This window comes from Hippopotamus amphibius, chromosome 11 (assembly GCF_030028045.1).
Source record: "Hippopotamus amphibius kiboko isolate mHipAmp2 chromosome 11, mHipAmp2.hap2, whole genome shotgun sequence".
Classification (NCBI taxonomy): Eukaryota; Metazoa; Chordata; class Mammalia; order Artiodactyla; family Hippopotamidae; genus Hippopotamus; species Hippopotamus amphibius.
Genome location: NC_080196.1, coordinates 21,958,750 through 21,981,408, shown reverse-complemented (window position 1 = coordinate 21,981,408; position 22,659 = coordinate 21,958,750). Strand labels below are relative to the sequence as shown.

The following is a 22,659-nucleotide window of genomic DNA, read 5'->3' as shown; positions in this document are numbered from 1 at the left end:
GTTAATATGTTCACCAAATGCTTACACACGTTTTCATGTGCTTATTAGTCAGTAAGAAAAACCAAGCAGCCCAAGAGAAACATGGGCACCAGACAGTAAACCAAGTGGCATCTGTGGTAGGATATAGTGTTCTCCCTTACCAATAATCAAAGAGGTATAAACAGGAAAAGTTGCATTCCGCATTTATCAGATTGGCCAAAGTTCAAAGGAATGCAAGTACCCAGTCTGGGTGTCAGTCTGGTAAAGGAGGCTCTTACACACTAGGTGCGGGCAGGGAGGACTACTAACAGCTGACAATTTTCTGGAGGGTAATGCCATTTTGAATGTAATGCTTTTTTTTTTTAAGTAAATAACTTTAAAAAAATTTTTTTTAATAATTATAAATGTATAGGAAGTTGCAAACACTCTCCTTAATCTCCTGGAAGCCCCAGGGCCCAAGAAGGATAATGCAAGTGAGACTCGAGTTCCTCTAAGGATAAAAATGCTTTGCCTCTCAACTATCATAAGAACCCCCATCTATTCAGTGACAGTTTCCAGCCACTGCTCAACAGTATCAGCCAAAATTTTGGAATAGATGAGTTGATGGTGCAGACCTGGAGCCCTAGGAATTGCTGAGTTTCTCACATAAATAACATATTGAATTCCCACCAACCTCATGGGGAGCTGACCAGTAACTTTCTCTCTCTTGTCTACAGTATAGTTTTACCTTCTGGATCTCAGGTGCTAAGGTTTGAGTTAATCATACTCCTAATTTCATGATTATTTGTCCTTGTAAGGTTCCTCTTATTTATTATTCATACCCAAACTTCATTGATGTTTGATTCCCCTCTCCCTATAGGTAAAGTATGTTTAATATGCATATTGTTCTTATTCTTGAAACACTTGTATATTCCTCATCCAATTACTACTCCTTGAAGTTTAAAAAATTGTTTTTTTCCATTTAGATCTCAGATTTAAAGGGTTGAATTAATCAAACTTTTAAATTTATGTCACTTTATCATCATTAGGCTGTGCAATGATTCTCTTCTTACACTAATTTCAAAGATTTTTTGTCCCCAATCCACTCCCATTTTCTTACCTCTCAGAGAGGAGGAATGGCAAGGAATCAGTTACTATAGATCAGAAAGTCGGCAACCTTTGCTGTGTTGAAACAAAACATTTGGTGAAACTGTTGCCTGATGACTTGGCAAAATGACTAAATCAAGGATGAATGCAGTTCCTAGTCCTTTGGAATTACAAGGGGTGAGTTCAGCAACTAACTGTGTTCTAATGAGATAACTAACAAAGAGATGTTGAAAAATATTTGGATTAATTGAAGAGGATCAGGTTTGTTTGCCTTTACCACTCTTCCTCCTCCCATAGGATTTGCACTGACAGCTCACCTTTACTAACTCCCATGTTTATTGAAATGGTACATTCTTCCTTCCTGGTTCTCAGTTCCTTTCCAACCAGCCCCCTCTCCCAGTTCTCCCTCTTCCAGGTTCACGTAAAAAGCTGTCTTCCCCTCCTTAAAACTGAAGTCTGAGTAGGGTTTAATTCTTGCTGCTGATGGAGTCTGGGCATTCATGAATTCTCTTGGAGAACAGAAGCTTTTTGTTATCCCAGATTTCTGATCTCTTCTCATAGGCCTCTAATCTAGAGGGAGGAGCCCAAAACAATAACTGCTAGCCCAACCACAGACCTCTCAAAGCCCTTTTAGGGCAGCTATACAGGTTTCCTGCTTTGTGACACCTTCCCACCCACAGATACAGATTCTCCTGTCTTTGTCCAGTCACAATTCAAGAACTATGGAAATTAAAATATCAAACCTCGAAAACAGTGTACTTCAATTCCTTCATCCTTCCCAGGATGTGTGACTTTGGGCAACTTGCCCTCTGTGCCTCTGGTCCCGATTTGTGAAATTGGGAGAATACTATGAACATCATGGGGCTAATTTAAAAAATAAAGAAGATAATTCATTTAAACTCTTAGCACTGGCCTTAGCCCAAGGTAAACACCCATCGTTAATTTAACAGATGGAGAAACTGATGCTCAAATAGAAAAAGTGACTTATCCGAAGCCAGGTGGAATTACACACTGCCTCTCCCTTGCTGTTATAAGCTCCCTGCTTCCTTAGTCATGTTATCTTTGCTCAACACACAATAACTAACTCCTAGGGTAGAAGAGAAACTGTCTTCAGATCAAGTAGCCTAAAATCTCTGCCTTCCCAAGTCTCTGTGTCCCATTGTTTTAGTTTCCCTGGAAATAAGAGCTCTGACCAGAAGAAAATGTTTAGGAGCTCATGTTCAGCAGGGGGCTACATGGGGCCACAGTCTACCTGACTGTGTCAAACAACTACTACCTCCTCTTCATACCTTCTACCAGACCCACATGTCAAATTTCTGTCATTTCCTTTCTGGAATGCTGAAATAATTTCCTACTTGTCTTCCCTCTTCCAAGTTCTTCCCCTTCAATGTTTTGGGGTTTTTTTCCCCTTCACTCTGCTGCCACTGGAGCTGCTGAACACTTGTCTGGTGATGTCCCTCTACCCATAGCAAGCCAATAAGGCTAACCAATTTATTATAGCATCAAATCCATAATCTCCAGCATAGTATCCAAATTTCTCCTGATGTGATCTCAGCCTCCTTCTCCGTCTTCACTCGCAGTAGCTCCTCCTGTGAATCTCATTCTTCAGACAAACTAAATACTCTCCATTCCCTGAAACACTCTGGAGTTAGGTTCTTGATCTTGGAGGTCAATTATGCTGAATACTTGGGGATTCCACCCTCCCTGCCCCAAATTATCTATATATTTATTTCCATTGAAAGGACAGGGAATGCAATTTTATCAGTTTTTACAAACAAGATTTTAGGTGGAAATGTTTGTGACCTGAGCCATAGATTAAAGTCTGAAAATCAGTCCAAATCTAAATTAAACAATAAGATCTGTCACTTCCTGACTTTAAAAATTCTGTAATTGCAAATCATCCATAATCTTAAATAGGATAGCAAAAATAAACACATCTCAACCAGTGCCTATTTTTCCCAGTCAGACTCCAATTTTTCCTTGAGGTAAGTTTTTTATGAGGATAACTTTCTTGCCCAAGGTCACACAGCTAGTGGGTGGCAGTTTAAAGACTAAAACCCTTTCAGAATCTCTGTCTTAGCCTCTGTTAATGATTTAATCCTACCGAAAAATCAACAAGTTTCTTGTGTTAGTTCCTTTGATCATAGGAGAAACAGGTTCAGTTTTTTCTGAGATACAGTCCATCTCTTCATCCCAGATTCAATCACAGCCTCTACAACCACCCAAATATGATTTAGAGATTTTCGTCCACCATTTAGTTTTACTTGGATATTTCCCCTGAATTAGACGATCTCCATTGGCATCTGGGATCCCCATTCAGGTCTCCAGGACTTTCCTGTGTTGCAAGTGTGGGTTGCAAGTGTGAAACATAGGATCTACTCCTAAGTCTGCCATTTTAAAGTTATATTGCTTATGTTTACATAGAATTTGTAGTTGACAAATCTTCACATCACGGATTTCATTTAGCCTTCACAATCAGCCAGTTACAAAGGTAGAACAGGTATTATTTGCTCAGACTTTCAATGGAAAAGTGAGGTTCAGAGAGGGGAAGTGTCTTGGGCAAAGTCTCATTAATAGCATAGACATAGACCATAAACTTTTTATTCCACATCCACTTGTCCCTCCACTCTAGGCTTAATTCCTCATAAAATATGTGTTTGGAAATGGAGGGAAATTCTAGAGAGATCACTTTCCTTTTGCATTTAATTTTCATCCTCATGTGTTCTTAATCTGACCTCCTTCCCCAAGCATGATGAGGAAGCTCACCTCTGGTCCAGTCTGATTCTGTCCCTGAGCCTTCACTGAAACAGCTGGCCCTGACACACAGATTTTTCTGAAGTGTCTGTGACTAATGCCAATCTTTCTTCCTCCAACCTGCTACAGGAAGAACTCTGCTTCTTGGAGGTTGGGCTGGGGAGGCAGTGAGAGGAAGGATGTGTACTCCCTCAGGCAGTGTTCTTGTCTGTTGAGTCTTAATGGGCCAGGGGAGGGCGTGGGAGAGAGAGCTCTGTGTCCATGCACAACCACAGGAATTTGAATAATCCACACCTTTCCAACCCAGATGCCCTCCCACCTGGAAATTCTCTACTCTGTGTCTCAGGCCTTTGCTGCTCCCAGAGAAAGAATATGCCCATTTCACCAACACACATTGCAAGCCATCACCAACAGCTCAATACAACTGAGGGACATTGAGAAAATATCAAAATCACTGAAGTTCCTTCTCAGGCTGAAATTCTTAGTTTATTTTCTCAGTTTTGAGCAATTCTGATCATGTTTAAAACTGATTTGATCAGTTATTACCCCCAAGAAACAAGATAATGCTATAGTGCACGCAATAGTATAGTATAAACATAATTTTATACCAACTGGGAAAAAAAAAGTTTGTGTGACTCACTTTATTGCAGTGGTCTGGAAGGAACCAAACCCACAGTATCTCCAAGGTGCGCCTATATTTCTTGTTTTGGCAGTGAGGTCAAAGACTTGGATGGACTGGAATTTTGTGAATGGTATATTCATCCCTGAGTATCTGCCAGGGATTGGTTCAAGGAGCCGCTATGGATACCAGAATCTGCAGATGCTCAAGTCCCTTATGTAAAATAGCATAATACAATGGATATAGTCAGCCCTTCATATCCACGTGTTTCCTAGCCATTGATTTAACCAACTGCAGATAGCTGACAGTATAAGGTAGAGTAAGGTTTTAATTTTTTCCCCAAGGATATCCAATTGAATCATCACTATTTATTTAAAAGATCATATTTTATTTTTCTATTACTTTGCATTGTACTTTGTCATAAATTGAGTCCTTATATACAAGAGTCTTTCTGAGTTCTCTACTTCCATTGTTCTATTTGTTTATTCTTAAAACAAACAATGTTTAATGAACCTTTTTTTTTCCCCATTGAACAACCTACTATGTGCCATACGTGGTTAAAAAACAAAGACTTTATAAATATGAAAGCTTAGTTTGTTCTTTTTCAATAAACTGAATCAATTGAAAGCAAGATCTTTGTCCCCAAGAGTGAGTTATAATTTAGCTGCTTCATTTTTGTCAGTAGAATGCAAATTGAAGTAAAAAATCCTGAAATGAAAGGAACCAGTGATGGATTATTTCTGCCACTGATGATACTGAAAAGGAATTTGTAGATATTGATGAGGATCTTTCAGAAGCAGAAATACTTACACAGGAGGAAATGGATATATACCCATCAGACTATGAAGGTCAGTTCACTTAGCTAATCTTTTTGTTTCACCTTACTAATTTGATATTGGTGAATGATTATCTGAGATAACATAGTCATATCTAGATTGGCATGTTTATAATAACCTAAAGCCAAATAGTTAAAGAGAATTTAATATTTATGAAATGTTAAGCATGTTTAATGTAGCTTTTAGCATTTAGCTTTAAAAATGAATTTTGATATTTTATGAAGCAAGTTCTCCCACCCTCTTCTTGACTATTTTTGACCATTTGCACTTACACTTAAGTTTCTTAAACATCCTTTTCAAATTCCTCAGGAATGTCTGTTAGGAGTTTGGTTGAAATTGTATTGAATCTATAGAATAGTTTGGGTAGAATTAACATTGTTTACTCTTCTAATCCATTAGATATAGCTCAAAATTAATTTAGAGCTCTTCAAAATTGTGCCAATTAAGACATATGTCTCATCATAAACATCTAGTACATCTTTTGCTGAGTTTACTGCTAGGTATTTGATTATTTTATGTAATTTTAAAATTAAGTTTAATTTTAATAGTCCATAAAAATACATAAACATAATAAAATTTGTATTGATTTTCTTATCTAGCAACTTTGCTACATTCACATAATTATAATAATTTATTGCTAGTTTCTTTTTAAATTATATGTTCACAAGGTATGTTAATGGTAGTTTCATTTGTTTCTAGTCTTTGTACATTTAATTTCCTTTTTTTGCCTTCAATTCACTGGCCAGGTTTGCCAATACAATATTGAATTGAATTGAAATAGTAATAGAGACATTCTTTCCTTGAATATTATTTCAAGGGGTAATGATTAAATATTTCACCATTAAGTATATTTGCTGCAGACTTGTCTTAGATACTCTTTATCAGGTTGAAAAGGTCTCTTGTATTTTTAGTTTGCTGTGAGTTTAAAATATGAGTTGTTGATCTGAAACAAATAGGCTACCAGATATTTCTCCAGCAAAGATGAGTTTATTTAGGATGAGCAGAGAATTGCATTTCAGGTTCTGCAACCATGGGTGGCCACATGCAAGTCCCCACGGGCAAGGAAAGAGACCAATTTTACAGAAAGGAAAAGGAAGTTGGGAGGGCTACAGTAAACAAAGTGTCCATGGCTTTTCATTGGCAGAGTTCAATTGCCAGAAAAGAAGTTTTTCTTCTTCTTCTTGGGCTCTGTTATGGTCATGGAGTGTGAAAGCTCCCCCTTTTGGTCTCCCAACCCTATTTAACTGGGGTTTCTGTTATTAATTTTTTACAAATTATATAATTATATATCACTGGTATATTTAAACATAAATAGATACTATCTATCTAAATATATAAAGAGAAAGATGTTTACATGGTCAATCTTTGTAATATATTGACTGTGATGGTTAATTTTATGTCAGTTTGATTGGGCCATGAGTTGCCCACATATGTGGTTAAAGTTATTTCTAAGTGTGTCTGAGAGGGTGTTTCTGAAAAAGAGTAACATTTAAACTGATAGACTGCATAATGCAGATTGCTCTCCACGATGAGGTTGGGCCTCATCCAATCCACTGAAGGTCTACTAGAATAAAAGGCTGAGCAAGCAAGAACTCTCTCTCTGCCTGTCTTTGAATTGGTCTTCTGTCTTTGGATTTAGACTCAGACTGGAACTAATACCATCAGCTCTCCTAGTTCTCCCAAGCCTTCAGACTCAGACTAGAACTATACCATTGGCTATCCTGGTCTCCAGCTTGCTGACTGCAGCTTGCTGACTTGGAACTTCTTAGCCTTTATTATAAGAGCCAGTTCCCTATAAAAAATCTTTTTAGATAGATAGATGGACAGTTCTATCTAGCATCTATTTATCTCTAGAAAAACAGAACCAATAGAGATAGTTCTCTCTCCTTACCTATCTCTCTCCTATGGGTTCTGTTTTCTGGAGAACCCTGACTAATTTCCTTGCACACTCTTGTAGTTGGGTGGATTGATGTTTTCTAGTTTGTCCTTACAAAGAAGTTAAACAGCTGTTCAGACCACAGCTTAAGGTGGGGAGACTCTTACTGGGTAGACCCTGGGACTTAGTGTCTGACCCTTGTGGTAGAGTAAAAATTAAATATTTTCTCTTTGTCCCCATTTCCTAGCACAGAGCTTCTTAAAACTGTTGAAATCTCCTGAGTGGGATGCATGCTAATGAGAAGACTGGTGGCTGGGGGCTCCTACATAACTTCAGGATGCAGGCTGGTAGTCAGGAAGACCCAGTCATAATTAGAGAATTGGAACTTCCAGCCTCACCATCCCTCCAAGGAATGCAGAAGGCCTGAAGATTGGATTCAATTACCAGTGGTCACTGACTTCATCAATCATGCCTTGTAAGGAAACCTCCATAAAAAACTCTAAATGACAAAGTTTGAAAGCTTCCTGGTTGGTAAACACTAGAAGTAGTGGGAGGGTGACATAACTGGAGAGGGCATGGAAACTCCATATCCACACACACCCCACACCTTGCCTTGCATTTCTTCCATTTGGCTGTCCCTGAGTTATATCCTTTATAATATACCAGTAAATGTAAGTAAAATGATTTCCCAAATTCTGTGAATCATTCTAGTAAATTATCAAAAGTTAAGAGAGGGTCATGGGAAACCCCAATTTATAGTTAACCAGTTAGTAGACAGGTGCCCCCACCCTGGGATTTACAACTGGTCCCTGAAGTGGAGGCAGTCTTGTGAAACTGAACCCTTAAACTGTGAAGAGTTGGGAGCTGGTGTCAGAATTGAATTGAACTGTTGAACTCCAAGTTGGCACCGGGAGAATCACAGACCCCCTAGACACAAGAGGCTTTCAAATCAGAAATTCAACTCTACCTGGAGAGATACTAGCCCTTTGTGAGAAAATAAATGTTATTAGCGTTCAATTTCTCCTTCTGCATAATTGGCTTGGTAGTTCATTACCATCTTGTTAGTTCTTAAGTGCTCTATGAGAAAGATTAGACTACAGACAGAAAAAGAGAAGGCAATGTGACCATGAAGGCAAGATTACAGTGATGCAGCCACAAAACAAGGAAAGCCAGAAGCCCCAGAAACTAGATGAGGCAAGAAACAGATTCTCCCCTAAAGCCCCCACTTGATTAGGTCCAGTGAAACTGACTTTGGATTTTGGTCTCTGGAACTATGAGAGAATAAAGCTTTGTTCTTTTAAGTCACCAAGTTTTTAGTAACTTGTTATAGCAGCCAAAGGAAACTAATATAGATTTTGGTTCCCAAAAGCACGGTGCTACTGTAACAAATACCTAAAATACTGATGTAGCTTTGGAGTTGGATAATGGGCTGAGGCTGGAATAATCTTGAAGTACATAATAGGAAAAGCCTAGAATGCTTTTAAAGTAACTAGCTGTTGGTAAGAAAAATATAATATGCTGTTAAAGGATGCTTCTGGTAAGGAGTCAGAAGGAAATAAGGAACATGCCATGAAAAGTAGAAAAAGGAGGTTTGTGACTCCTTCCTGGCATCACTCCAACCTCTAGCATCCATTGTCATATCTCCCCTGTCTTCCATAGTAAAATCGCCACCTGCTTTCCTTTTATAAGAATACACCTGATTGAAAGGAATGATTTGAATGAGCCCAAACTCTTGCATCTTCCCATACACAGAAAAGCAATAAATTCCTTAACTTGGGATATCTGGTTTTCTTTAATTAACAATAATCTTTTTTCCCCCAGATCTTTATTGGAGTGTAATTGCTTTACACTGTTGTGCTAGTTTCGCTGTACAACAAAGTGAATCAGCTGTATTTATACACATATCCCCATGTTCCTTTCCTCTTGAGCCTCCCTCCCACCCTCCCTATCCCACCCCTCTAGGTCTTCACCAATCATCGAGTTGACCTCCCTGTGTTATGTAGTTGCTTCCCACTAGCCATCTATTTTACATTTGGTAGTGTATATATGTCAATGCTACTCTCTCACTTTGTCCCAGCTTCTCCTTCCCCCTCTCCCCATGTCCTCAAGTCTGTTCTCTACATCTGCATCTTTATTCTTCCCCTGCCACTGAGTTCATCAGCATCATTTTTTTAGATTCCATATATATGCATTAACAATAATCTTTTGATGTTCAGACTACCTGCCCTTTGTTACAAAACTTCTATATAACCCGGCTTCCCCCCTCACCTCGCCTGCCTCCTCAAAGCAGTTCTCTCATGGTTACTTGAGATGCTGCCTCCCGGGCCTGAAGTCCTAAAAATTTCCAAGAATAAAATACAGCTCTCAAAAAAAAAAGAAAAAAATACACATGATTGTATTTAGGGCCCACCCAGATAATCCAGGATAATCCCTTCATCTCAAAATCCTTTTTTTAACTACAATCAGCAAAATCTTTGCCATATAAAATAACATTTACAGGTTCCAGGGATTAAAATATGATATCTTTGGAGGTTATTATTTAGGCTACTACAGAGTTTGGATTTTGGATCAGAACTCACTTGAATATGAGTCCCAGTGTGACACAGATCTGTAACTTGGGGAAATTAACTATTTCTACTCTGTATTCATATCCTTATTTATAAAATGAATAAAATATCAACCTTATGGTTATTTTAGTGATAATTAAGAAAATCTATACAAATATGCCTGATACAGAGTAAGAAGAGAGTCAATATAAGTTAGTTTTCCTCCTTCATACTTTGTTCTTTCCCTCTTTTTTTCCTTTATCTCCCATGTTCCTTTATCTCACTCCCCTATTTCTTCTCTATTTCCTTCCCATTCTATCTCTGGGACCAAATTCCTCCTAGCATCACTTGTTTCTACTGACTTTTCCTCCTGGGTTTGTTGTCCAGGGATTAGATGGAGTTGGCCCTGAGAGGGCCATGGGAGGCAGAGTTTCTGGAATGGGACTATTCTGTATACTTCAAGCTACAGGCCACATTCATTTTATGATTACCATGCCTATATACAGAGTTAGTAAGGCTGGGAAGAAGGCAATTAGCTATAGAGCACAAAGTCTAGAACTTAAAGAAATAGATTCAGTATGGAATCAGGTTAGTTCTTCCCTGTTACAAACTCAAATTCCCAATATGTGTAGTTAATATATTTAAAGAAGTCAAGGGAGATTTTAAAACAAAGAAAGTTACTTTTGAAGTCCAGTGAATCTTTTTAAATCTTACTCTCACATTTGTAAATTGAGGAAGGTGTGCTTCTCCTGTGTCATTTCTACCCTGGTAGTAAAGGCAAAATGAGGTGGTAGATATAAAAATATCATTTACAATGTGAATGGAATGGCATTACAAAATTATGACAGATCTGCAATCAGAGTCTATGCCTTTCCTTTGCAAAGCAGAAAAGAAAATCCCTAGAGTCCTGAAAAGAGGGTCCATGTATGTAGGGAGATAGATTAAATCAGAAAAATATTTCAGATAGAATCAAGTAGAGGCTTGAATCTCTAAGTTGAGGTTCAGGTAAATAAAGAAGTAGTTTCATTCTGGAACTAAGATGAAAGCCTGTATGGGAGCAACAAAGAATTTTGTTTCCTTTATGATCAGAGAAACTGAGAATGAAAGAATCTTATGGTGAAGGTGGGGTAGACATAAGGCAATGGAATAAATTTGTCGGAAATTAGAGAGAACTGTTCTTGTCTCTGAACTGAAACTTACCTGCAGTAATTGGTTTCCTAGGGCTGCCATGACAAAGTGCCACAAACTAAGCAGCTTTGAACTATGGAAATGTATTGTTTCACAGTTTTGGAGGCTAGAAGTCTGAACTCAAAGAGTCAGCATGGCTATGCTCCCTCTGAAACCTGTAGGGAAAGATCCTTACTTGCCTCTTCCAGCTTCTGGTAAGCCCAAACATCCCCAGTGTGTGGCAGCACAATTCCAATCTCTGTCTCTGTCTTTACAGGACATTCTTCACAAGGCTGTCTTCTTATGAGGATATCAGTCATATTGGATTAGGGGTCCATCCTACTCCAGTTATGACCTCGTCTTAACTAATTACATTGGCAAAGATCCCACTTTCAAATAAAGTCACATTCTGAGGTCTATGGTAAGAATCAGGAATTTGCTTTGATTTCAACATTACTAACCTGTGACCTTTGAGACGTCACTGCTCTCTGCAGGCTTCAGTTTTATCATGCATAAAGATGAACATGTGGATGATAAATAGACTTGTAGTTGTTTACATGTTTCAGGTCCTGGGCTGAGTTCTTTTCCATCCTCAAAGCAGCCCTAGGAGGTAAACAATATTATTACCCTGATTTTACAGATAAGAAAACTAAGGTACAGAGACATTAACTTTTTCGGAGATAAGAAGCTAGTCAGTACTCTTATCATGGGTATAGAACTCAGTGGTCTCTATAGCCTCATAGTCATAGTTCAGCCCTTTTTTAAAATGAGAATGGAGAGAGGTCAAGGAGCTTGGGAACGTGTGTAGGTCTGTGCCAAAAGAGGGATACCTTCTGCCTGGTTGCTCTTAATGCCTTGAGGACCTGCTTGGCTGGATCGGATATCAGCAATCAGGCCATAGATTATAGGCCTTTGAGAAGAAATCTGAGATAACAGAAAGCTTATCTTCCAACAGAGTTCATGAGAATTCAACCCCATCCAGACTTTAGTTTCAGGAGCAGAGAAAGCCTTTTGTGTGAACCTGGAAGAGGCAGGGCAGATGGAGGGGACTGGATGTAAAGGGGCTTTGGAACTGAAGAGGAAGTAGTTATCACTTCAATAAACAAGGCAGTTTAGTAAAGCTGAGCTGGCAGTGAAAAGCCGGATGGGATCAGATGGGAGGGATGAGGGGTGGGAGAAACAACTCTGACTCTTCACCAATTCAAATACTTTCTAACAACTTTCAGATTGTTACCTTATTAGGACCTCACAATAAATAGTTTTATGGAGTAAGTGGGGTAGAGATGATAATACTAGTTTACAGAGAGTGAAGCCCAAGGCAGTTCCCTAACTCACAGTTTAGAGCTTTCTCCTGGATAACTTCCCTCTGTGAATGTGTATCCATTGTCTGTTACTCCTGCATTAATAAGTCCTTCTCTAGGGAACAGGTCGCAGGGCAAAGGGTTTGAGACACTCAGGTCCCCACATCTGGACTTCATAATTAAAAAATACAGTGACTAAGTGATGAAAGTTTGGGGAAGCAGGACAAAGGATTAATAGTCATCTGGGACAATGCTTCTCAAACTTTAGTTTGCATGTAAATTACAGGAGGATCTTGATTTTAAAAAGCAGATTCTGATTCAGTGGTGGCTCTACTTCCTGGATGCAGAGCCAGCACCTAGGAACTGCCAGTCACTTGGAAAAGGTAGAGACAGTACTTCAGGTTCCAAAGAGGGCAGACATCACCTTCACCAGTCGGAACACGGGCGCCAGAACACCAGCGGGTGGCCTGTCGTGGGGCGGGGCACTGGGTGCGCTGAGCTTTCAGGGCTTGCGGAAGGGGGCGGAGGAGTGAGGGGGAGGGGGAGGTTGGGGAGAGGGAAGAAGAGTCAAGGGGAGGGAGCGCGGGGTGGGGGGAGGTTCGCCCATGTGTTAGTGCCGCTCTGCGATTGGAGGGCACATCTTCAAATTGGTGCCTGCCAGGGGCTCAAAAGGAGCCGAGATCCCTGGGGACCTGAGACTCGCCTAGAACTCCTAGTTGGAGCCATGATCCCGCAATTCTGGGCCTCCTGTCTTTTCTCACTGCTCCTGGTCGGCCTAGCTCAGCTGACCCCAAAGCAGCAACAGATGAAGGTGAGTGTCCCTCAGGGAACCCAGACGGATTTCAGCATCTGATAACTAAATTGGCCTCCAAGGGTGCGAGGAGTTCTCCCCTCGGTTCTACGAAGGACAAGATCCGTCTCCCCAGCCTATCCTAACTGACATCTGCAACTGCCACTGATGTCCTCCGAGGCAGAGGCTCTCCTAAACTGCCTCTCTTTACGTGGATCGCCTCCCCTGAGCCTGGTGGGTCACTGGGCCGGAAGTGGGCGAAGGACGCAGGCTGCATTTCGCTTTGCCACTTCCCCCCGGTGGTCTCTTGATAGCCCAGGGCCCGTCCCTTCCATTCTGGTCTGGAACCTTCGGGCACCCTTGCGGGTCGGGGAAAAGGGACTTGAAGTAGCAACTGGATTGAGAGGGAGGCTGACCTGGTTGCTCTTGAAGAGGCTGAAACCCCGGGGCAGGTGGGAAAGAAGCTGGTGCTGAAATGTGCCCTAAGGAGTTTCAGGGTCGGGAAAGAGGGGCTTTATTTATTTTATTTTTTTTTTCAGGGAATAATAAAACACAAAAGGCCTGGAGGGTTGCTGGCCAATTTTAATTTTGGGGGAGGTAATGTAGTGTCCTGGGAACAAAGCTCAGATCAGAGTAAGAGGATTTGCTCTGAAGTCTTGGTGCTGCTCCAAATGACCTGATGCCCTCCAGAAAAGTGCCCACACTTGGTGTCTGTAACCACCCTGTAAAAAGTGTGTGTATGTGTCTTAGGATTCAAAGTGGGGACTGAAGTAAATGACTTGAGGCACCCACAAGTTTTAACTTTACACTCAGGCAAATTCATTCAAAAACTCAGCTTCACTGTGGCATTAAGCCAGTTAGGTTTTTTTTTTTTTTTTTTTTGGTTCCTTTCTCTCCTTTCTAAAAGCTGGAGAAAACCCATCCTGAAGTGCAATGATCCCCAGATTTTAACTCACATAAGTATCACCTGGAAGGTTTGTTAAAGCACAGATTACTGGGGTCGCACGTGCAAAGTTTCTGATTCAGTGGGTCTTAGGGGAGTCCAAAATTTGTGTTTCTAATATGTTCTCAGGTGATCCTTGTGCAGGTCCTAAAACCACACTTTGAGTGTTCTGTTATTGGGTTCATGTGAAGTGTAAAACAGTGCATATAATAAGAATATATTATAAATATAATATGAAGACTGGTAGCTGTAGTGAGAGCATTTCTCCTCTCTGAAATTTAAAAAAAAAAAAAGAAAGGCATCCACTGAGGGCCATCCACATCTGTGTCAGCAGCTTCTGCCTGATTGGGTGTGGACTTTCTGTTGTACAAAATGATCTTGTGAATAAAAGGCTGTGTTTTAGGGTATCCTGATCTCTTCAAACAGACCTAAGCAAACGGAGCAGAGCTGAAAGCTGAGAAGGAAAGATCGAGCTCTTCAAGTCTGCAGTATCATGGGATTTTACATCCCAGTTCACACGGTGATACCCATGTGGGAGACAGACAGCTGGAAGCTGTTGAGCCCAGAGCTAAGGCAGCATGAAGACAAGGAAAATGGAGGCACACAAATGACAGCTCACAGATGATTTCCACATAGTCTTCTTTTTTTTAATTGCAGTACCAAGAAAAGCAAATGCTAGAAACTCTTTACCACAGAGCTGAGGTAGCATGAATGCAAAAGAGAATGCAGGCACATAAATGACAACCCCTTCTTGGTGGCTTTCTTAGGCTAATGCTCCCAAACATTTGGATTAACGTGTGTGGACGGTTGTGTATGGACATATGGACACACAGGGAACATGCCTGCCCTGGGTCAGCCACCTTCCCTCCAAGGATAGTAGAGGGGAAGCTGTTGCCCAGTATCCTAGTGACAGAACTTATAGGCTTAGAAAATGATTAAAGAGTTTTCTGCCCCACTCTCCCAACAGGATCTCACCCACAAGCAATTCCTTCACTGCATGGGGCAGACATTTATGGACTGAGAGTCCCTTGAAGCTCACGTAAATTATGCTAAAATTCTATGCCTTTTCTCCACATCTCTGGGAATCCCTTCCCTCAAATAACAGCATTTTAGCTTTTTGCTCCAGGTCCTGTCTACTTTTTTCCCTTGGCATGCTTGTGGGTAGAAAGTCTGTTCCCTTTGCTTCCTATTTCACATAGAGATAAGAAGAAACAGGTAATGAGGATGTGTTTTGTAGGTACCAGTGAGCCCCCACTGGCAAAACTCTGGAAAGTGCCTTCCATGGGATCCAGAGGAGGAGCAAGTGACTTGCTGGGCTCTGGGGGAAGGAAATTACAACGTAAGAATATATAGATGAGAAACTTATGTAAAACATATTTCTGTTATGAGAAACTCTGCCAAAATCTGTTAAGAATATTTGAGAAGGGGTGAGATGACTGGAATAGGTGTTAGGATGTAGAGGAGAGTGTAGGTAAGCTGTAAATCAGAGAATGAAGGTAAATTGTATTAATATTTCAGGAATGGGAAGAGGGTTATAAAGTGCTTGTCCCACCATTAAAAAAAAAAAGATTTTAAATTAGAAGATATAAATTCTAGTTGTGGCATTACCTATAACTAAAAATATCACCTGGAAAATTCTCTTCAGTTCTTAGAGTTTCAAAAAGTCCACAGACATTGGGGATTATCGTTTGTCTTCTTATCGCATCATTACGGTTATTTTTGTTACATTTCAGATGGATTGCTATAAGGGGGTGACAGGCACCATCTATGAGTATGGAGCCCTCACCCTCAACGGCGAGGAGTATGTCCAGTTCAAGCAGTATGCGGGCAAGCACGTCCTCTTCATCAATGTGGCCACCTATTGAGGCTTGACAGCTCAGTATCCAGGTGAGAACTCATGTTTCAACTCTCTAGGAACTAGCTTTGTCAGATGGTCATATTCTAATTCCAGGAGGTTTTGCTACTTTGTTATTGGGAGAAAGCAGGGGGATGGGGAGTTGGGGGGGTAGGGGAGTAGGTGATCATGTGACTCTATTCATGTATCCTGCCACTGCTCTGCTCCTTAGAATGCCAGGAGAACTCTCTCTAGATTTGAGAACTAAGATTCTCCCAAAGATTCAGTCAAAGACCACCAGGAACATATTTGTAGTTTGCTGCTGGTGTTCTGAGGGAGAACATATGGAAGAAAAACCATGGGGCTCTTAATAAGAAGATGTTAGAAAGGACTTAGTTGAGGATCTGGGCTTGTGTTAGGTGATTTGGGGAAGGGTTCAAGGAATTGAAGCTTTGCTCTGGATTGGATGCTGTCAGCAAATGAGGAAATGGACACAGCTAAGTGATTGGTTATCTTAAATCATATCTTTTTTATGATTTGGATACTGTTTATGTTTTGTCTGGTTAAAACACGATTATGGAGTGGTCCTTGTTTTTGTTTTGATTCATCACGGTCACTTGTATGATATTGATCTTCTGCGAAACTGTTTAACAAGAGAACACCAAACCCTAGCTGTGACTTCCAGGCAAGAATCTAGCTTTCAGAGGCTGATTTTATCTTTCTCACCGGTGATTTCTGGTAACAGGAGAGAGGACTGATCTTTGATGTTTTGGAAAATGCCCTTGGGTTCCACATGCACCTCCAAATGGCAGAGAAGAGGAAATGTAGTTTACTATCTATGCAGTCTTTAATTGGAGTGAGGGCTATTTTGGAAAATGCTCCATCTCTCCAAACTGAGCTCAACTTCTTTGGTGGCTGAGGTGGATTTTCCACTTTCTTTGTGCACTCATGGGGAAGAGTTTGGAATTCCTGCTGATTCAGAAAAAGTTATTTAAAGTTTCAGACGGATTGTAATAGAGATAGATGCAGCGTTTGACATGCCAAGAACTTTATTTTCAGATTTTTTAAAAAAGTTCAAGATAAAGTCAAAAGATTAATTACAACAATGTCACCAAAAATGGATCAAAATAATACATGAACAAGTTTTAAGAAAATTTTTGCATATATTGACATTTTTATCTAGTCAACTGATCAAAAATATACAGTCCTATCAATTTGTCTTATGGCACTCTAATAATAAGAAATCCAAGAATTTTCTCCTTTTTAAATACCACTTAAATTTAGGCATATTGCATTATTACTTCTAAGATATATGGCTCACCAAATTTTGATATTTGAAAATTAACATTCAGCAGGTGCTACAGTTTGAATATTCATGTCCCCCACAATTCATATATTGAAAACCTAAAGCCCAATGTGATGGTAATAGGAAGTGGGGCCTTTGGGAGGTGCTTAGGTCATGAGGGTAAAACCATCATGAATGGGATTAATGCTCATACAAAAGAGACCCTACAGGGCTCCCCAGTTCCTTCCATCATGTGAGGACACAAGAAAAATTTGGCAGTCTGCAACCTGGAGGAGGGTCTTGGCCAGAACCCTACCATACTGACACCATGATCTTGGACTTCCAGGTTCCAGAACTATGAGAAATAAATTCCTCATTTATTTATTTATTTATTTATTTATTTATTTATTTATTTATTTATTTATAAGCCACCCAGTCTGATATTTTGCAATCTGAATGGACTAAGAGGGGACTGCTTGATTTAGGCAAAAATTATATTAAAATATCCCCTCCTCCAAAGCACAACAAAAACCAAATGATTCACATTTACCGAAAGAAAGCTAAAGACCTTTTCAATTTAATGGTGAAATTGTGCATAAAGAGATAGATACTCTCAAATAACAGATTTTGAAGAGATCAACATTTAAAAGAATTTGGAGGTCACATTATATTTATTATTTTTATGTACAATCAATTCTAGGGGAAAATCTGAAAAGCTACAGACTAATTTTTTTTAATTTTTATAAAAATTTCAGGATCTAATTATAAGAGCCTGAACAACAGTTTAGTATCATTTAGAAAGTGAGGATTTTCCTCCCTTCAAAAAGTTAAACTTGAAAAATATAGTAAGCTTAAAAAGTTGTGAGGTGTAAACAGCAGTTCCGAGGAATGTGAATCTGCTTTTAAACGTGGTTTAACTTAAAAAAAAAAAAGTGGTTTAACTTAACTCAGTTTTAATTTAAACTTACTGAATAGGTAATACATCCACAAGAATCAAAATTTAAAAGATACAAAAGGGCTTTACCGTGAAATCTTCCACAGTCCCTTCCCTTTGAGCAACCACTGTCATCAGTTTATGGTGTACATTTCCATAAATCTTTAATGCATATGGAAGCAAATCAGCCTCTCCCTCCCTCCCTCTCTCTCTCTCTCTCTCTCTCTCTCTCTCTCACACACACACACACACACACACACACACACACACACACACACACACACACGATTCCACACCTTGCTTTTTAACATAATAAAATATCTTTGACATTATCCTTTTATCACCACATGATGTTTCCTCATTCATTTTAACATACAGTTTCCCATTGTATTGCTGTGCTATTGTGAAGAGCAGCTCATTCAAATTTTACTCCAGTTGAGGACACTGAGAGAGTTAAAGGAACTTGCCAAAGGACTAGGACCAAGGTCTGCTAGGTGTTTCTGCAATAGGAAGGAAATATTCTTGATGATTAAAGATAAGAGGGGTAGTAACTGAATAAATATATAAAAACAAGAAAGCACTTTCTTTTAAGAAGAGGACCTTAGGGGAGATGCCAGCAGATAGAGGTGAGTCTGAATAGGACTGGCTGGTGCTGGTCATGGAGTCAGTAATCTGAACTGAAAATGGCTGAAGTTGGAACTAATGGTACAAGTCCAGACAGACAGTTGGAAGTCTTCCTGGCAGTGGTAAAGAGCAGTTTGGAATTTGTAGCCTAGAATCCCAGTGAGTGTTCCAGGGAAATGGCATCAGTTATGTCACTGGAACTGACAAAAAGGTAGAGAATGCTCTGGAGTTAGGCTTAGCATCTCTCTGATTCCCTCTACAACTCCCAGTTTACAGCACCAAAGAGTGCTCCTGGGAAGGTTACTGGAGTGTCAGGTTGGGTCCTCATGGGGCATAGTGGGAGAAGGAGGATAGCAGTCCATTTTGTTTGCCCTTCCTTAAAACATTTTTGATCAATCAATCCATCAACTAAGGAAGGCAGTGGAATTTAAATCTGACTTCTCTTCAGAACCAAATGAGACCCCCCCCACACACACACACAGAGTACTAACCAATCTGTGCTTTTAAAGAAGAGCTCCTATTGGATGATGAAGTGGAGCCACTTATGGAAGCTATTGCACAAGAAAAATGGCATCTATTTGGATGCGTTTCTGTAAACCTGTGTTCTAGCTTTTTGCTCTGTTTCCTCAATCTCTGTCATCTTGAAACTTTCCCTTCATAGAACTCAGGTTATTCATGTGATAAATGGATAAATTAGTAATCTTCTACTGCTCAAGATTGGGCTGCTGGCTGGGCTACCCAAGCTGTTTGTTCTCTACCTACAGAACTGAATGCACTACAGGAGGAGCTGAAGCCTTTTGGTGTAGTTGTGTTGGGCTTTCCCTGCAACCAATTTGGAAAACAAGAACCAGCAAAGAACTCGGAGATCCTTTTGGGGCTCAAGTAAATGCCTGCTTAGGACCCTGAAAGACCCTGTCAGGATTTTCCTTCCACATTCTACCTAGTGGCTTCTTATTCTGGAGACTTCTGGGGTGATTGACAGATTAATGTGTTCCAGAACATCATTAAGATGCTTTGAATTCAGTCTAGCCGCAGTGGCTGTACTCAATAGTTCTCTCTACCTTTCAGTTCTTTAATGGTAAGACTATGGGAAATCTAATGGAAAAGAAGCACAGGAAAAAGAGAATACAGGAGATAGAAATGAATCAAGAATCCTAACCTTAAAATATTGCCTTCCAATTTTCTTTTTTTTAAATTCTTATTGGAGTATACTTGATTTAAAATGTTGTGTTACTTCTGCTGTACAGCAAAGTGAATCAGTTATACATATATCCACTCTTTTTAGATTCTTTTCCCACATAGGTCATTACAGAGTATTAAGTAGAGTTCCCTTGCTATGCAATAGGTCCTTATTAGTTATCTATTTTATATATAGTAGTGTGTATGTGTCAATCCCAACCTCCCTATTTATCCCTCCTCCCCCTTCCCCCCTGGTAACCATAGGATTGTTTTCTACATCTGTGACTCTTTCTGTTTTGTAAATAAGTTCATCTGTACCATGTTTTTTAGATTCCACAGATAAGTGATATATGATATTTGTCCTCTGTGACTTACTTCACTCAGTATGACAATCTCTAGGTCCATCCATGTTGCTGCAAATGGCATTATTTCATTCTCTTTTATGGCTGAGTAATATTCTGCCTTCCAATTTTCTCGGAATTCTCTATTGGTTCCATAAAGCCTGTGCATGAAGTCCTGATTCCCAAAGACCTCTTTTCTCACTTTCCCTGTCTACAACCTCTCTTCATCTCTAATTTCCTTTTGCGGTGAAGTTGTGGTGGCTATTATTATCCATCCTTTTCTTAATCTGGATCCTCTCAGGAATACTCTGGTTCATTGCAGGTATGTACGTCCAGGTGGTGGCTTTGTTCCCAATTTTCAGCTCTTTGAGAAAGGGGATGTGAATGGAGAAAAAGAACAGAAGGTCTTTACCTTCCTGAAGGTAAGCAAACATAAACCTGGCAAGGATTGGTCAGGTAGGTAGAGATTCCCTGAAAGTGTAGGGCTCAAGTCTAGGAGTGAGTTTGGACTCCTTGTAAAGAAATGCTCAGATAAGTTCATGGATCATGGCAATATCTGTTGTGGGGCTTTAGCTTCAAGTAGAGGAAACATATAACATATGATTGCTCTAACATAGACTGACCTTCCCTACTGAATGGTAATCATTCATTCATTCAACAATCATTTATCAAATCCCTAGTTATGTGCAAGAGCTGTACTACACAATGAGTTAAATATTAATAGGGCATAATCTCTTCCCTGAAGGAATTCATATCTAATCACAGAGATAAACATAGAAATAGATAATGTAGAGTGTCATGTGGTAATTAACTTTAGAGTCACAGAATGTTAGAACCACAGAAGCCCAGAATAGAAAGACCCCCTTTTTTTCAGCTAACGAAACTGAAGCTATAAAAATGTTATGACTTACCAAAGAAAAAAGTCTTTCATTGAAGCACCATGATATTATCATCGGAGTGAGGAAGAGATAGGGAAAGAAGAAAATTTTTCTACTTGCTATCATACTCTCTAATTGTTGGTTGTCTGATTGTACTGGTAATGATGTATTGAAATGTCTGAGGTTCGTTAGGAGCATGTCAAGCAGTTAATGTATTGAGATACATAATGGTGAGTAGGCTTTCTAGGAGTGGGGATAAGACTGGACAACACAGAAGCAGAAAAAAACTGTCTTTCTATTTCCATATCTCTGCTCCAGAACTCCTGCCCTCCAACCACTGATCTTTTGGGCTCATCAAGCCAACTCTTCTGGGAGCCCATGAAAGTCCATGACATCCGCTGGAACTTTGAGAAGTTCCTGGTGGGGCCTGATGGAGTCCCTGTCATGCGCTGGTTCCACCGGGCTTCAGTCAGCACAGTCAAGTCGGACATCCTGGAGTACCTGAAGCAGTTCAAAAGCAAATAGGAAGGGCCTGACACCATCAGAAGTTGCCTCCCACCTGAAGAACACATTTAAGGATCCATTTTTGCCCCAGATCCCTTCTTACCCAGCCTGCACATGACCAAACCATCCTGTATAGCCCAAATGTGTGTGTGCGCGTGTTTGTGTGTGTGTGTGTGTGTGTGTGTGTGTGTGTGTGTGTAGATTAAGGTAAAGAAAACCCATCTCCCAACTCTCTGATCCCAAAGTATCAAGTTGATCCCACTTCATTCCAAAGGAAAATCATATTATAGGTAGACTGTTCAGACTCCCCATGTCCCTAAAAAGGCAATCCCCAGAAGTCCTGACATCCATCCTTTCCCAATCCTGAAGTTTTTGAAGAAAGCAGAAACTGGCAGCAAGACTCTCAAGATCTCCTTAATAACCTCTTCTCTCCTCCAAGCCAGGCATACATTGTTAAATTTTTCCTCTCCCTAATTAGTTTTCCTTTACTCCCCTGACACCCTTTAGTTCCCTTGTAGGATCTCTGAAGGCAGAATGAGAGCAGGAACCTCATCTCACATGAAAGGAGGGGCATCTCCATGATGGTGGGTCCCAAAGCCCCTGTGGGTCGGACCCTACCAGAACCTTCCTTGGTGCCTGTCCTTAGTGCATTCAGGTCACGGCACCTGGGCAGGGATGTTCCTTCAATCTGAATGATGGGCTTTCTCCTCACCCTTTAAACTCATCCTTATCACTGTTTCAAATTAAAACAAATTCTGCAGCATCTGGCTTCCCGTGGTGTTTTCCCAGTTCCATATTACGCCTGGAGTCATACCACTTCCTCCTCTCTCACTTTGTTTCTGCTTCCTTGACCACCTCACCTAGCTCTTCAGTATTTTGCTTTTCTCAAAAGCGCTCTAGATCTTTTTTTGGCCCATCCAAAAACACTGGGTGGGACTGACTGGCTGTTCATAGAGTTGCTGTGACATGAACACAGACCTCTTGAAGTCAGCCCCCTGTCCCCCCCAATTCAGGTCCCCTGGGGAGCTCCTATGTGAGAGGAATCCTTGCTTCTTTAAGAATCTTCTCTCTCTCTCTTTCTCTCTCAACAAATATGCATATATTTCTGCTTACAAAATTAATTTCTGCTCACTAGTAAAAATGTATTGTAAAAACATATAAAAGTAGGAGAAAAGCATAACAA

General features: G+C 40.2%; 1 protein-coding gene across 1 annotated transcript; it reads left to right on the top strand.

Moving 5' to 3' along the window:
• Nucleotides 1–12,888: 12,888 nt before the first annotated feature.
• On the top strand, nucleotides 12,889–21,626 carry GPX6 (glutathione peroxidase 6). Its single transcript, XM_057700054.1, has 5 exons — nucleotides 12,889–12,975; nucleotides 15,631–15,784; nucleotides 19,339–19,456; nucleotides 20,417–20,516; nucleotides 21,291–21,626. The coding sequence occupies exons 1-5, from the start codon at nucleotides 12,889–12,891 to the stop codon at nucleotides 21,495–21,497; spliced, it is 666 nt and encodes a 221-aa protein (XP_057556037.1). The 3' UTR covers nucleotides 21,498–21,626.
• Nucleotides 21,627–22,659: the final 1,033 nt, after the last annotated feature.